Genomic DNA, 13,738 nt, shown 5'->3' with positions numbered 1-13,738 from the left:
GGAACAGATGATAGGAAGTCTGGGGGAGCCAGAAATGTTCCTGTCTGAGGTTCAAAGTGACCCTAGGCTGGATCCACTGTGTGAGTTGGCAAGGGACCAGAAAGTGGAGTTCTCAGAAGTTGAGACAGGGGATAGGGTGATGGTTTCTCTGCCACTTCATACTGGTGAACGGAAAGTGGAATGGGTGGGACCCCATGTGATTGTGGATGACCTAGACGAGGCTACTTATGTGGTGGCTATGGAGAAAATGGGAAAGGCAGTTAAAGTGGTGCAGGTGAATGTACCACAGCCAGTCTCTGCGAGGTCCATGGTGTTGCATAGAGGTAGGAAGGAAGGAGACAAAAGGAAGCTGGGACAGCAATTGTTTGGAGCCCCAGAGGTGGTTTTCTGGGAGGACAGAGTGGACAGAGGGAACATTCCACCAATGAGGGATAAAGAAGCAACTGTGTGGGAACTGGGCAGTTTCCAACCTCACATGTGGGGCCAGGAATTTCCTCCTTTGATGGACCACTCACCCCAGCAACAGCAGCAACGAAGGGAGAGCCCCAAACTCCAGAGGTGGTCCTGGGAGATGGAGGAGTACATCTTAAAGACTGGACATTCCTTCTGCATGCAGCAATGCAACGTTTTGTCCAGAAGGGACATGGGCACCGAGGGTGCTGGACTTTGTGTATTATTGGAGAAATACCTGAATGTTTGTGTAATATTTTGGTTAAGGGGTTTCTCCTTGTTTGTTTGGATTCTGCTACGGGGTCACCTCTGTAGGAGGCAACCCCTCCGGCTCAGAATTTAAGGAGGGGGACGTGTGGAGAAACGCCATCTGAGAGTGTTGGTGCTTCATCCAAAAAGGCAGGGATCAGTAAATCCATTCAGCAGGCTTTGTAGCCTTCCCCTCACTCCCCCCCTCCCTTCCAGAGCCAAACCAACAACGCTAGGGGGAAAGTCTCCTAGAGAGGCAGGAAGTGCTGTGGTTGCTTGCATGTGTTAGGCAGGAAGAGAAGCAGATTTGAACTGGGGCTCGAGCGAGCATGTGGTGAGCCATGGAGGCTCCTGCCTGTGGGGGAGGCCTGCTCAGGAAAATGAGGCCTCCAGGCAGGCAGACTAAGTAAGTACTTCACAAGACAGGGCAAGTTTAGATCAGGGCCAGCCGGATGCGTTTATAATCAACTTTATTTTGTTATGCTGTTTGCTGTGCTGGGCTGTGCTGTGCTGGGCTGTGCTGTGCTAATTTTGTAGATGCAACTGTTTTTGTTTTGTTTTTCTTTCCCTATCCTTTTCCCTTTTAAATAAATATGTTTTTTTCTGTTTAAATGCTGGCAGTCAATCTCTGTACCACCTAGATCCCCAGACCGCTTTAGACCACGCTGTTTTTGAGAAGGGGGCCCCGGGGAAGGAGGAAGGCATGCAGTTGGATAAGGTGCCAATCCTCCAGGGGTGCCCCAAAGAAGCGCTGAGGTCTCTGTGAAACCCAAGTGCAGGGTGGCAGAGGACCTGGAGGCCTAGCCTCATAGCCAGAGAGGGGGATTGGGAGTCCTGTTCCTCCCAATCTGAACCCCGGGACTGAGCAGGTGGTGGCAGCGAGCCCAAGGGGCAGGAGGAGAAATAGCTCCCTCCAGGAGTTGGCGACTCCATAGGGAGCTGACGGGACTGGGTCTGAAGGCAGAATCGGGCCGGTTCCGCCACAAAAACAATTGCTAAAACATCCAAAGCAGTAGGTGCTAGTACAATAGAGCAAGGAAAGGAAAGGCCCCCTGTGCAATTTATTTATTATTTATTATTATTATTATTTATTACATTAAATTTATATCTCGCCCTCTCCGCAAGCAGACTCAGGGCGGCTAACAACATTCATTTTCACAAGTTAAAAACCAATAAAACATAAAAAACATGGGGAGGGACGGTGGCTCAGTGGTAGAGCATCTGCTTGGGAAGCAGAAGGTCCCAGGTTCAATCCCCGGCATCTCCAGAAAAGGGTCCAGGCAAATAAGTGAAAAACCTCAGCGTGAGACCCTGGAGAGCCGCTGCCAGTCTGAGAAGACCAGACTGACTTTGATGGACCGAGGGTCTGATTCAGTATAAGGCAGCTTCATGTGTTCATAATTACAATTTTAATTTTTTTTTTAAAAAAACCCACCATTCTATGGTTCTGTATTGCTACACCAGTCGTTTCCGACTCTGGGGTGACGTTGCTTTCACAAGGTTTTCACGGCAGACTTTTGACAGGGTGGTTTGCCATCGCCTTCCCCAGTCCTCGACACCAGGGGTGGCCAACGGTAGCTCCCCAGATTTTTTTTGCCTACAACTCCCGTCAGCCCCAGCCAGCATGGCCAATGGCTGGGGCTGATGGGAACTGTAGGCAGATAAAATATTTGGTAAGCTACCGTTGGCCACAACTGACCTACACTTTCCCCCCAGCAAGCTGGGTACTCATATTACGGACCTTGGAAGGATGGAATGCTGAGTCAACCTCAAGCCGGCTACCTGAAAACCCAGCTTCCACCGGGGATTGAACTCGGGTCATGAGCAGAGCTTAGGACTGCAGTACTGCAGCTTTAACACTCTGCAACACGGGGCTCTGTCAGAGAGAAGGGCGGGGTATAAATTTATGGTCTTCTTCATCTTCTTCATCCCAGTCAAGTGTGCATCAGGCAAGTGGAAAAGTGTAGAATTCACTTTTGTGTAGTGGTTTGGTGTAGTGGTTAAGTGTGCAGGCTCTTATCTGGGAGAACCGGGTGTGATTCCCCACTCCTCCACTTGCACCTGCTGGAATGGCCTTGGGTCAGCCAGAGCTCTCTTATCTGGGAGAACCGGGTTTGATTCCCCACTCCTCCACTTGCACCTGCTGGAATGGCCTTGGATCATTCAGAGCTCTCTTATCTGGGAGAACCGGGTTTGATTCCCCACTCCTCCACTTGCACCTGCTGGAATGGCCTTGGGTCAGCCATAGCTCTCTTATCTGGGAGAACCGTGTGTGATTCCCCACTCCTCCACTTGCAGCTGCTAGAATGGTCTTGGGTCAGCCATAGCTCTCTTATCTGGGAGAACCGGGTGTGATTCCCCACTCCTCCACTTGCAGCTGCTGGAATGGCCTTGGGTCAGCCTGAGCTCTCTTATCTGGGAGAACCAGGTTTGATTCCCCACTCCTCCACGTGCACCTGCTGGAATGGCCTTGGGTCAGCCAGAGCTCTCTTCTCTGGGAGAACCGGGTTTGATTCCCCACTCCTCCACCTGCAGCTGCTGGAATGGCCTTGGGTCAGCCAGAGCTCTCTTATCTGGGAGAACTGGGTTTGATTCCCCACTCCTCCACTTGCACCTGCTGGAATGGACTTGGGTCAGCCAGAGCTCTCTTCTCTGGGAGAACCGGGTTTGATTCCCCACTCTTCCACCTGCAGCTGCTGGAATGGCCTTGGGTCAGCCAGAGCTCTCTTATCTGGGAGAACTGGGTTTGATTCCCCACTCCTCCCCTTGCACCTGCTGGAATGGCTTTGGGTCAGCCAGAGCTCTCTTATCTGGGAGAACCGGGTTGGATTCCCCACTCCTCCACTTGCAGCTGCTGAAATGGCCTTGGGTCAGCCAGAGCTCTCTTCTCTGGGAGAACCGGGTTTGATTCCCCACTCCTCCACTCGCAGCTGCTGGAATGGCCTTGGGTCAGCCAGAGCTCTCTTATCTGGGAGAACCGGGTTTGATTCCCCACTTCTCCACTAGCACCTGCTAGCATGGCCTTGGGTCAGCCATAGCTCTGGCAGAGGTTGTCCTTGAAAGGGCAGCTACTGTGAGAGCCCTCTCCAGCCCCACCCACCTCACAGGGTGTCTGTTGTGGGGGAGGAAGGGAAAGGAGATTGTGAGCCGCTCTGAGACTCTTCAGAGTGGAGGGCGGGATATAAATCCAATATCTTCATTTACCTCACAGGGTGTCTGTTGTGGGGGAGGAAGGGAAAGGAGATTGTGAGCCGCTCTGAGACTCTTCGGAGTGGATGGCGGGATATAAATCCAATATCTTCATCTACCTCACAGGGTGTCTGTTGTGGGGGAGGAAGGTAAAGGAGATTGTGAGCCGCTCTGAGACTCTTCGGAGTTTATTTATTTATATATTTATTTATTTTATGACTTATATCCCGCCCTTCCCAACAAGTGGCTCAGGGCGGCTCACAACACAAAAATCTGACATAAATACATTTTAAGCATAAAACATTTAAATTTTAAACATTAAACCATTTAAAACATTTAGAACATTGGGGACAGCAGACATCTAATGTAACTACGCTCAGTTTCTTGTATCAGCTAGTCATAGGCCAGCCGGAAGAGGGTTGTCTTACAGGCCCTGCGGAACTGGGCGAGGTCCCACAGGGCCCTCACTTCTTCCGGCAGCTGGTTCCACCAGGAGGGGGCCGTAATAGAAAAGGCCCGGTCCCTTGTAGATTTTAAGCGGGCTTCCTTTGGCCCGGGGATAACCAGGATGTTTTGAGTTCCTGATCTCAGTACTCTCTGGGGAACATGTGGGGAGAGACGGTCCTTCAGGTAGGCAGGTCCTAGGCCATATTTGTTGAGGGCGGGATATAAATCCAATATCTTCATCTACCTCACAGGGTGTCTGTTGTGGGGGGGAGAAAGGGAAAGGAGATTGTGAGCCGCTCTGAGACTCTTCGGAGTGGAGGGCGGGATATAAATCCAATATCTTCATCTACCTCACAGGGTGTCTGTTGTGGGGGAGGAAGGGAAAGGAGATTGTGAGCCGCTCTGAGACTCTTCGGAGTGGAGGGCGGGATATAAATCCAATATCTTCATCTACCTCACAGGGTGTCTATTGTGGGGGAGGAAGGGAAAGGAGATTGTGAGCCGCTCTGAGACTCTTCGGAGTGGAGGGCGGGATGTAAATCCAATTTCTTCTTCATCATCCCATCTCAAAGCCCCAATCTAACCCTCGATTCCATCCCCCACCATGACCGTGAGCAAACTCTGGTTTGGAGAGTCGATGCAGTGTGCTGCGTTGCCTGACCTGCCCGGTGTTGGGCCCTGTTCCTGGACTCACGCGTCTCTGTGTCTTGGCTCTTCTCCTCCTGCAGGTGAACAGCTTGAAGCTGGACGATGCCCTGAATTCCCTCTCTCAGCTCCAGGACTGTCAAGTTTTCGTCAAGATCATCAATAAAATGTAAGAGGCTCAGAACTACTTCCCTTCCCCATAATGTGTTCAGCAGGGCATCTTCTGTGCAGAGGCTTGGTTTTTGTTTAGGTCAGGGGTGGGGAACCTCCGTCACTTGGGGTGGCCCTCGGGGATTGTTGGGCCGAACCGAGCCACGTGGCAGCCTCCCTGGGGCCTGGCTGGCCAGAGAGGATCGTGGGGCCCAGCCGCGCTGTGCAGCAGCCTCCCCAGGGCCAGGAAGGGATCACAGGGCCCAGAAGTACTGTGTGGCAGCCTCCCTGGGGCCTGGCTGGCTGGCTGGCCAGAATTGCTGCAGGGCCTGGAAAAGTTACTGCCACAGTTCAGTTTGCACTTGATTATCCCAGAAGGTGTGGCCTAATATGCTAATATTAGGGGATGTGGTCTAATATGCTACTGAGTTCCTGCTGGGCCTTTTCTACAAAAAAGCTCTGGACCTATGCATTTGCCTAGGGCAGCGGGCCGGGTATGTGTGTGCCAGATTAGGCTCTCTCCACATGACTTCAAATAGAAAAAACAATTATTTGCATTAATTTTGTTGGCCTGAATCGTTCTCCGTGGGCGGGGCACTGTTTTTTAAGTTGATGATTTTTTATGGCCCACGAATGATGTTATAAACATCTATGTGGCCCTTGGCAGAAAAAAGGTTCCCCTGATTTAGGTGACGAGAAACTTTGAATGTCTCAGCCTGCCACAATGATAAAACTAAGTAAGTGTGTGTGTGTGATGGTTCACCATAATTCCTCTCTCTGGATGGGGAGGATGGAGGAATTGGGCAGTGAAGTCTTGGCTCTTCTCCGCAACCAACGTTCCCTCGAAGCTGCAGAGTTTTGTGAGCAAAAATTCTACTTTGTGAGCTGCTGGCATCACAAAGTTGTAAGCTCCTGCATCTGTTAGCGTGCTCTGGGGTCGTCCTTCCTGAGCGAAGACAAACATGTGTGAGCTGGAGGCTAAAAATCTGTGAGCTAGCTCACGCTCACTCAGCTGAGGGGGAACGCTGCCCCCAAGATCCCGTGACCCTGCCAATGAGCATCGTTCATACCGGGAGCTATGTTGATGGAGGAGTTGGGTAATTTAATTCAATCTAATTTGAGTTTTGATTTATACCCCGCCCTGTCCCACAAGCGGGCTCTAGGGCGCCTTACAACATTAACACCATACAACAACATTCAATCAATCATATCCAAACGAAACAATATCATAATTACAGAGTTTTCAGATTGGATCAGGAGACTATGGTCCACATCATTAACAAAAGGTCATCAAAACCACATACAGGCTAGAGGCATTCCACATAACTTGAGCACCTATGCAGAGCCGGATCTAGGGGGGGGGCGGGGGGTGCATGCCCTGGGCGCCAACTCAGGGGGCCCCCAAATTGGGTATTTATTTATTTATATTTCGATTTGTATCCTGCCCTTCCCACCCGAGTGGCTCAGGGCGGCTTACAGCATATAAAATCTAACATAGGTTTGGCTTTAAAACATCAATTAGCAGCAGTTTAAAACAGTAAGTTAATAAAACATAAAAAACCAGCGGTCTATCAGAATGCACACTACCACCATCCAAAATTCCCAGTGTCGGTTAGTTGTAAGCCAGCTGGAAGAGGACTGTCTTGCAGGCCCTGCGGAACTGCCCAAGGTCCGCAGGGCCCTCACCTCTTCCGGCAGCTGGTTCCACCAGGGAGGGGCCATTACAGAGAAGGCCCGATCCCTGGTAGATTTCAAGCGGGCCTCCTTTGGCCCGGGGATTACAAGCAGGTTTTGAGAACCCGATCTCAGTACTCTCTGGGGAACATGTGGGGAGAGGTCCTAGGCCATATAGGGTAGGCAGGTCCTAGGCCATATAGGGCTTTAAAGGTAATGACCAGCACCTTGTACCGGACTCGGTATATTATTGGCAGCCAGTGCAGAGCCCAGAGCCCCGGCCGAATATGCTCCCATCTTGGGAGCTCTAATAACAGCCGGGCAGCGGCATTCTGCACTAACTGCAACTTCCGGGTTCGGCACAAGGGCAGCCCCATGTAGAGGGCGTTACAGTAGTCCAACCTCGAGGTGACCGTGGCATGAATCACCGTTGCTAGATCGCCGTGCTCCAGGAAAGGAGCCAACTGCCTCGCCCGCCTAAGATGAAAAAATGCAGACTTGGCAGTGGCTGCTATCTGAGCCTCCATTGTCAGTGAAGGCTCCAATAGTACCCCCAAACTCTTGACCCTGTGCGCCGCTGTCAACGGCGCCCCGTCAAAGACTGGCAGGGGGATTTCCCTTCCCAGGCCATGACGACCCAAGCAAAGGACCTCTGTCTTCGCCGGATTCAGCTTCAGTCCACTCAGCCTAAGCCACCTAGCCACCCGCCTGTAACACCCGGTCCAAGTTTTCTGGGGCGCAGGCAGGCGGCCGTCCATAGTAGATAGAGCTGGGTGTCGTCGGCATCCTGATGACAGCCCAACCCATACCTTCGGGCAATCTGGGCAAGGGGGCGCATATAGATGTTAAACAACATCGGGGAAAGCACCGCCCCTTGAGGCACTCCGCAATCAAGCGTGTGTCTCCGGGACAGTTCGTCCCCAATCGCCACCCTTTGTCCCCGACCATCAAGGAAAGAGGAAAGCCATTGTAAGGCCAGCCCCTGATGCCCGCGTCGGCAAGGTGGCAAGCCAGCAACCGATGGTCGACCGTATCGAACGCTGCCGATAGGTCTAACAACATCAGCACCGCCGAGCCGCCTTGATCCAGATGCCATGGAGTCCATTGTGTTCTATGGGACCATAAGATAGAATGGCCCACAAGGGGGCGTCATTTTTTAATTCCCCCCCCCCAAAAAAAAACAACACAACACACACACACGTAGATCTGGTCTGCCCCTCTGTAGTAGGATGCTGGGGGAAGAGATGGCTTCAGGGGACGCCCGCTGGATCAATCCGAAGCCTGCAGAAGAGCTCCATCTTACAGGCCCTGCAAAACTTGGATAAGTCCTGCAGGGCCCGGATCTCCAGCGGGAGCTCATTCCACCAGTTAGGGGCCTGCACCGAAAAGGCCCCAGCCCTCGTCGAAGCCAACCAGCTGTTCCATCTGTAGTGGGGAGTGGGTGGGGTGGGTATCCTCATTTTCTTCACTTGTAAGTTCCTAATTCTTGAGGGGGAGGGGCTTCTGTTCTGAATGTGTTTTGCTTTCTCTAGCACTCAATTCACCATCGCACCAGCTTACGACCGGCACACATCCCCGCAGATTTTAAGTGCGGGCTTTATGCCAAACATCAACTCGCGTAATAGCGAGCCAGTTTGGTGTAGCCGTTAAAGGCGTGGAAGAACCGGGTTTGATTCCCCGCTCCTCCGCATGCGCCTGCCGGAGCGACCTCGGATCAGCCACGTTTCTTGCAGAGCTGTTCTCTCAAGAGCAGTTTCAGGGCTCTCTCAGCTCCACCTGCCTCACAGGGCGTCTGTTGCAGGAGGGGAAGGGAAAGGAGATTGGAAGCCCCTATGAGTGAATGGCTGGGTATAAACCCAATCTCGTCCACCTCCGAATCAACTGCTAGAGAGAGCAAAGCACGTGAGGAAGAGACACTACTCCCCCCCCCCCGCCCCCCGTGGCAATCCTGCACAAACTTAGATGCGTCCTCTCATTTGCTATCCACCTCGATAACACTCCTCCTTCCGACTTGCCTCCAGTCCATAGCCTCCCTTTGGTCAATGGAAGGCCAGTGGAAGTCTCTGTGTGTGCTCACGTGACCCTTTTGTTCTCTTCCAGCCATGGCACAGAAGAGGGACGGGCTGTTCTGCAGCAGAGTCTGCCAGAGAGGGTGGCCTACGTCAGCAGCTCCTCGAGAGTAAGCACTCCTTCCTCAAAACTTTGGGACCTGCTAAGATAGGCTTGCGAGGCTGAGCCGTCGGGAAATCCGTGGCCCACTTCCTTGCTTGAGCTCCCGTCTCCCCACTATGAACGTAAGACCACAAGAGAAGCCATGTTGGATCAGGCCAAGGCCCCTCCAGTCCAACACTGTGTCACACAGGGGTCAAAACCCAGTGGCCATCGGGAGGTCCATCAGTGAGCCAGACACTAGAAGCCCTCACCCTGTTGCCCCCCCCCCCCAAGCACCAAGAATACAGAGCATCACTGCCCCAGACATGAGAACATAAGAGAAGCCATGTTGGATCAGGCCAGTGGCCTATCCAGTCCAACACTCTGTGTCACACAGTGGCCAAAAAACCCAGGTGCCATCAGGAGGTCCATCAGTGGGTCCAGGACACTAGAAGCCCTCCCACTGTGGCCCCCCAAGCACCAATGGCTCAGCCATAGCTCTGGCAGGGCTGAAAGGGCAGCTGCTGTGAGAGCCCTCTCCAGCCCCACCCCACCTCACAGGGTGTCTGTTGTGGGGGAGGAAGGTAGAGGAGATTGTGAGCCGCTCTGAGACTCTTCGGAGTGGAGGGCAGGATATAAATCCAATATCTTCTTCTTCTTCCAAGAAGACAGAGAATCACTGCCCCAGACATAAGAACATAAGAGAAGCCATGTTGGATCAGGCCAGTGGCCCATCCAGTCAACACACTGTGTCACATAAGAACGTAAGAGAAGCCCTGTTGGATCAGGCCAGTGGCCCATCCAGTCCAACACTCTGTGTCACACAGTGCCAAAAAAACCCAGGGCCATCAGGAGGTCCATCAGTGGATCTAGGACACTAGAAGCCCTCCCACTGTGGCCCCCCAAGCACCAAGAATACGGAGCATCACTGCCCCAGACATAAGAGCATAAGAGAAGCCCTGTTGGATCAGGCCAGTGGCCCATCCAGTCCAACACTCTGTGTCACACAGTGGCCAAAAAACCCAGGGCCATCAGGAGGTCCATCAGTGGGTCTAGGACACTAGAAGCCCTCCCACTGTGGCCCCCCAAGCACCAAGAATACAGAGCATCACTGCCGCAGACATAAGAGCATAAGAGAAGCCCTGTTGGATCAGGCCAATGGCCCATCCAGTCCAACACAATGTGTCAAATGGGCAATAAAACCCCAGGTGCCATCAGGAGGCCCATCAATGGACCAGGAAATTTGAAGCTCTCCCACTGTGCCTCCCCCCAAGCACCAAGAATATAAGAACATAAGAGAGGCCATGTTGGATCAGGCCAGTGGCCCATCGGTACAACACTCTGTGTTTGTGTATGGAGGAACTGGAAAGCGATAGCCGTTAATTCTGTTCCACCTCAGCACTCCTGCGCCTGAAAGACAAGAGTGGGGAGGAGGAGACGCGCACCTCTGCACCGTTGCCCAGAATGCATTGCTGACAGGGAGCGCTTTTTCCCCTCCCCCAGATTTAAAGCTACAGGTTCCTCAGTCCGGTAGGAGGAGAGAGGATGTGAGCTGATGTAGAGCCCTCTGCATAGCAGTGCTGTGGAGACTGGCTTTCTCCATAGCTGGCAGAAAGGGGAGCGTGCCGGTTTCTTGACTGTACTTGCTAGAGTTTACGCTCTCTGGGCAGGGGAGGGGGGGATGCAGAAGTCCCTTGGAGGGGATTCTCCCTTCCCCGTAGACTGGGACAGGAGCTCTTTTCAGGTCTATATGTGGATGTGATCCAAAGGCAGTCCCGCATCTCGTGCAAAGAAAAAAATCTGCTTGATGAGGTTGCCAGCTGGTTTCATCCGAGAAGCAGCCTGCAGTCCCTTTGTCACGACATTCGTTCCGTTTCTAATCATGGGATATCTCATTGCTGCTTCTCGTGAGATGCAGAGAGCCAGTTTGGTGTAGTGGTTAAGTGAGCGGACTCTGAGAGAACCGGGTTTGATTCCCCACTCCTCCACTTGCACCTGCTGGAATGGCCTTGGGTCAGCCAGAGCTCTGGCAGAGGTTGTCCTTGAAAGGCCAGCTTCTGGGAAAGCTCTCTCAGCCCCACCTGCCTCATAGAGTGTCTGCTGTGGGGGGAGAAGATATAGGAGATTGTAAGTGGCTCTTAGTCTCTGATTCAGAGAGAAGAGTGGGGTATAAATCTGCAGTTTTCTTCCACTTGCAGCTGCTGGAATGGCCTTGGGTCAGCCATAGCTCTGGCAGAGGTTGTCCTTGAAAGGGCAGCTTCTGTCAGAGCTCTCTCAGCCCTACCTCCCTCACATGGTGTCTGTTGTGGGGGTGGGAGAAGATAAAGGAGATTGTAAGCCGCTCTGAGTCTCTGATTCAGAGAGAAGGACAGTGTATAAATCTGCGGTCTTCTTCTTCTCCACTCGCAGCTGCTGGAGTGGCCTTGGGTCAGCCATAGCCCTCATAGAGGTTGTCCTTGAAAGGGCAGCTTCTGGGAGAGCTCTCTCTGTTGTTGGGGAGGAAAGGAAAGGAGTTTGCGAGCTGCTCTGAGACTCTGAGTGAAGGGCGGAATATAAATCCAATGTTGTCATCTTCTTCTTTTCCCCCAGAGTGCTGCAAGCACAAATCCACCACTCACAGCGTGGTCTCGGAGGAGAAGCTTTTAGCGGGAGAAGAGCTGGAACTGGCGAAGGTATCAGCGTAGCCCGGTATACCGAGGAGGAGGCTTGCTCGGGCGCACAAAGCCCTTGGGGGTTGGGGAGAGAGGGAAAAGGTTGACGGGGCCATGAGAATAGCTCATTTTCTTGAACACCTGCACTGTGGAGAGAAAGCAGAGACAAAAGAGGAGCAGGCCGTCCTAGAACTTTGCAGCCACTGCTGGCTTTTGCAGAGGTGCCTTGTACACCTGCAGGTGCCCGCATGTGGAGTCGTGTGCCTTATTTTGGCATCGCTGCGCCTCGCTAAGCCCACGGCCCCACGGATGCATTCTGACCCAGCCGATCTCCCTTCATTTCTACTTGGCCTACCATTGTGACTCGATCTTTGTGTGCCTCTCTCCAGGTGGTCATGCTGCTGCTTTATCAGGCTTCCATGAGTGACAAGATCCCTCGGGAATGGAGCACGGTTGAGTACGACATTCAGGTAACACACTCTTTTGCCTCCGACTTCCAGTGTCGTTCTGTGTAGGACTTGAGAGAGCCAGTTTGGCGTGGTAGTTAAGTGTGCGGACTCTTATCTGGGAGAACCGGGTTTGATTCCCCACTCCTCCACTTGCAGCTGCTGGAATGGCCTTGGGTCAGGCATAGCTCTCGCAGAGTTCTTGAAAGGACAGCTTCTGTCAGAGCTCTCTCAGCCCCACCTACCTCACAGGGTGCTTAACTGTGCGGACTCTTATCTGGGAGAACCGGGTTTGATTCCCCACTCCTCCACTTGCAGCTGCTGGAATGGCCTTGGGTCAGCCAGAGCTCTCACAGGCGTTGTCCTTGAAAGGGCAGCTTCTGTCAGAGTTCTCTCAGCCCCATCCCCCTCACAGGGTGTCTTTTGTGGGGGAAGAAGATAAAGGAGATCGTGAGCCACTCTGAGGTTCAGAGTGGAGGGCGGGATATAAATCTATGATCTTCTTCTTCATTTCTCCACCCTCTCCCCTTATGTGTAATGCTCTGGCTAAGGTATTCCTCTCTCTAAGGAGAGCCGGTGTGGTGTAGTGGTTAGGATCATTGGATTCTAATCTGGAGAGCCGGGTTTGATTGCCCACTCCTCCTCCGCATGCAGCCAGCTGGGTAACCTTGGGTCCGTCACAGTTCTCTCTGAGCCCTCACCGCCCTACATGCCTCACAGGGTGTGTTTTGTGGGGAGAGGAAGGGAAAGAAGATTGTAAGCCTCTCTGAGACTCCCAGTGAAGGGCGGGGTATAAATCCAATTTTTATTCTGTGCCTCTGTCAAACTATGCCACTGTCGAAAGCCAATTGGGGGAGCTGGGTGTCTGAACATATGAAGCTGCCTTCTACTGAATCAGACCCTCTTTGGTCCATCAAAGTCAGTCTTGTCTTCTCAGACTGGCAGCCGCTCTCCAGGGTCTCCATCTGAGGTTTTTCACACCTATTTGCCTGGACCCTTTTTTGGAGATACCAGGGATTGAACCTGGGACCTTCTGCTTCACAAGCAGATGCTCTGCCACTGAGCCACAGCCCCATTCATGGCTCTCCAGGGTCTCCAGCTGAGGTTTTCACACCTATTTGCCTGGACCTTTTTTTGGAGATGTCGGGGATTGAACCTGGGACCTTCTGCTTCCACTGAGCCACAGCCCCTCCCCTGTGTCTGTGTAGAGCAAGGGCCCCTGCTGAGACCTTTCCTGGTGCCTGCCAAGTAAGTGGGTGGGGCCGGGGTTACTTTTCCTCAGTAAGACTTCTGATTGGCCAGTGGAGGTTTTTTTCCATAGAATCATAGAGTTGGAAGAAGATGATGATGATATTGGATTTATATCCTGCCCTATACTCTGAGTCTCAGAGGGGTCACAGTCTCCTTTACCTCCCCACCCTCACAACAGACATCCTGTGAGGTGGGTGGGGCTGAGAGAGCTCTGACAGAAATTGCCCTTTCAAGGATAACGCCTGCGACAGCTATGGCTGACAAAAGGCCATTCCTGCAGGTGCCAGTGTAGGAGTGGGGAATCAAACCCTGTTCTCCCAGATAAGAGTCCGTGACTTCACTACTACACCAAATTGGCCTCCAGGGTCATCCCAAGCCACCCCTGCTCCAGAGGAAAGGGCGAAAGACACCCTAACCCCACCCAATGACAACAAC

General features: G+C 52.7%; 1 protein-coding gene and 1 non-coding gene across 2 annotated transcripts in view; one reads left to right on the top strand and one right to left on the bottom strand.

The window, feature by feature from the left end:
• The window catches only part of NUMA1 (nuclear mitotic apparatus protein 1), a 91,685-nt gene that overhangs the window by 20,253 nt on the left and 57,694 nt on the right, over positions 1-13,738 (top strand). The window contains exons 2-5 of the mRNA XM_060263769.1: positions 5,064-5,149; positions 8,905-8,983; positions 11,547-11,627; positions 11,996-12,076. Coding sequence (XP_060119752.1) covers positions 5,064-5,149; positions 8,905-8,983; positions 11,547-11,627; positions 11,996-12,076 — 327 coding nt within the window. The remainder of the gene's footprint in view (positions 1-5,063; positions 5,150-8,904; positions 8,984-11,546; positions 11,628-11,995; positions 12,077-13,738) is intronic.
• Positions 13,055-13,126, bottom strand: TRNAH-GUG (transfer RNA histidin (anticodon GUG)). The gene has a single exon. It is a non-coding gene; the product is annotated as a tRNA-His (tRNA).

The sequence above is a fragment of the Heteronotia binoei genome, unplaced genomic scaffold, assembly GCF_032191835.1.
Source record: "Heteronotia binoei isolate CCM8104 ecotype False Entrance Well unplaced genomic scaffold, APGP_CSIRO_Hbin_v1 ptg000860l, whole genome shotgun sequence".
NCBI lineage: Eukaryota > Metazoa > Chordata > Lepidosauria > Squamata > Gekkonidae > Heteronotia > Heteronotia binoei.
Note: the sequence above shows the minus strand (reverse complement) of the source record. Positions and strands in the feature narration are given on the sequence as shown.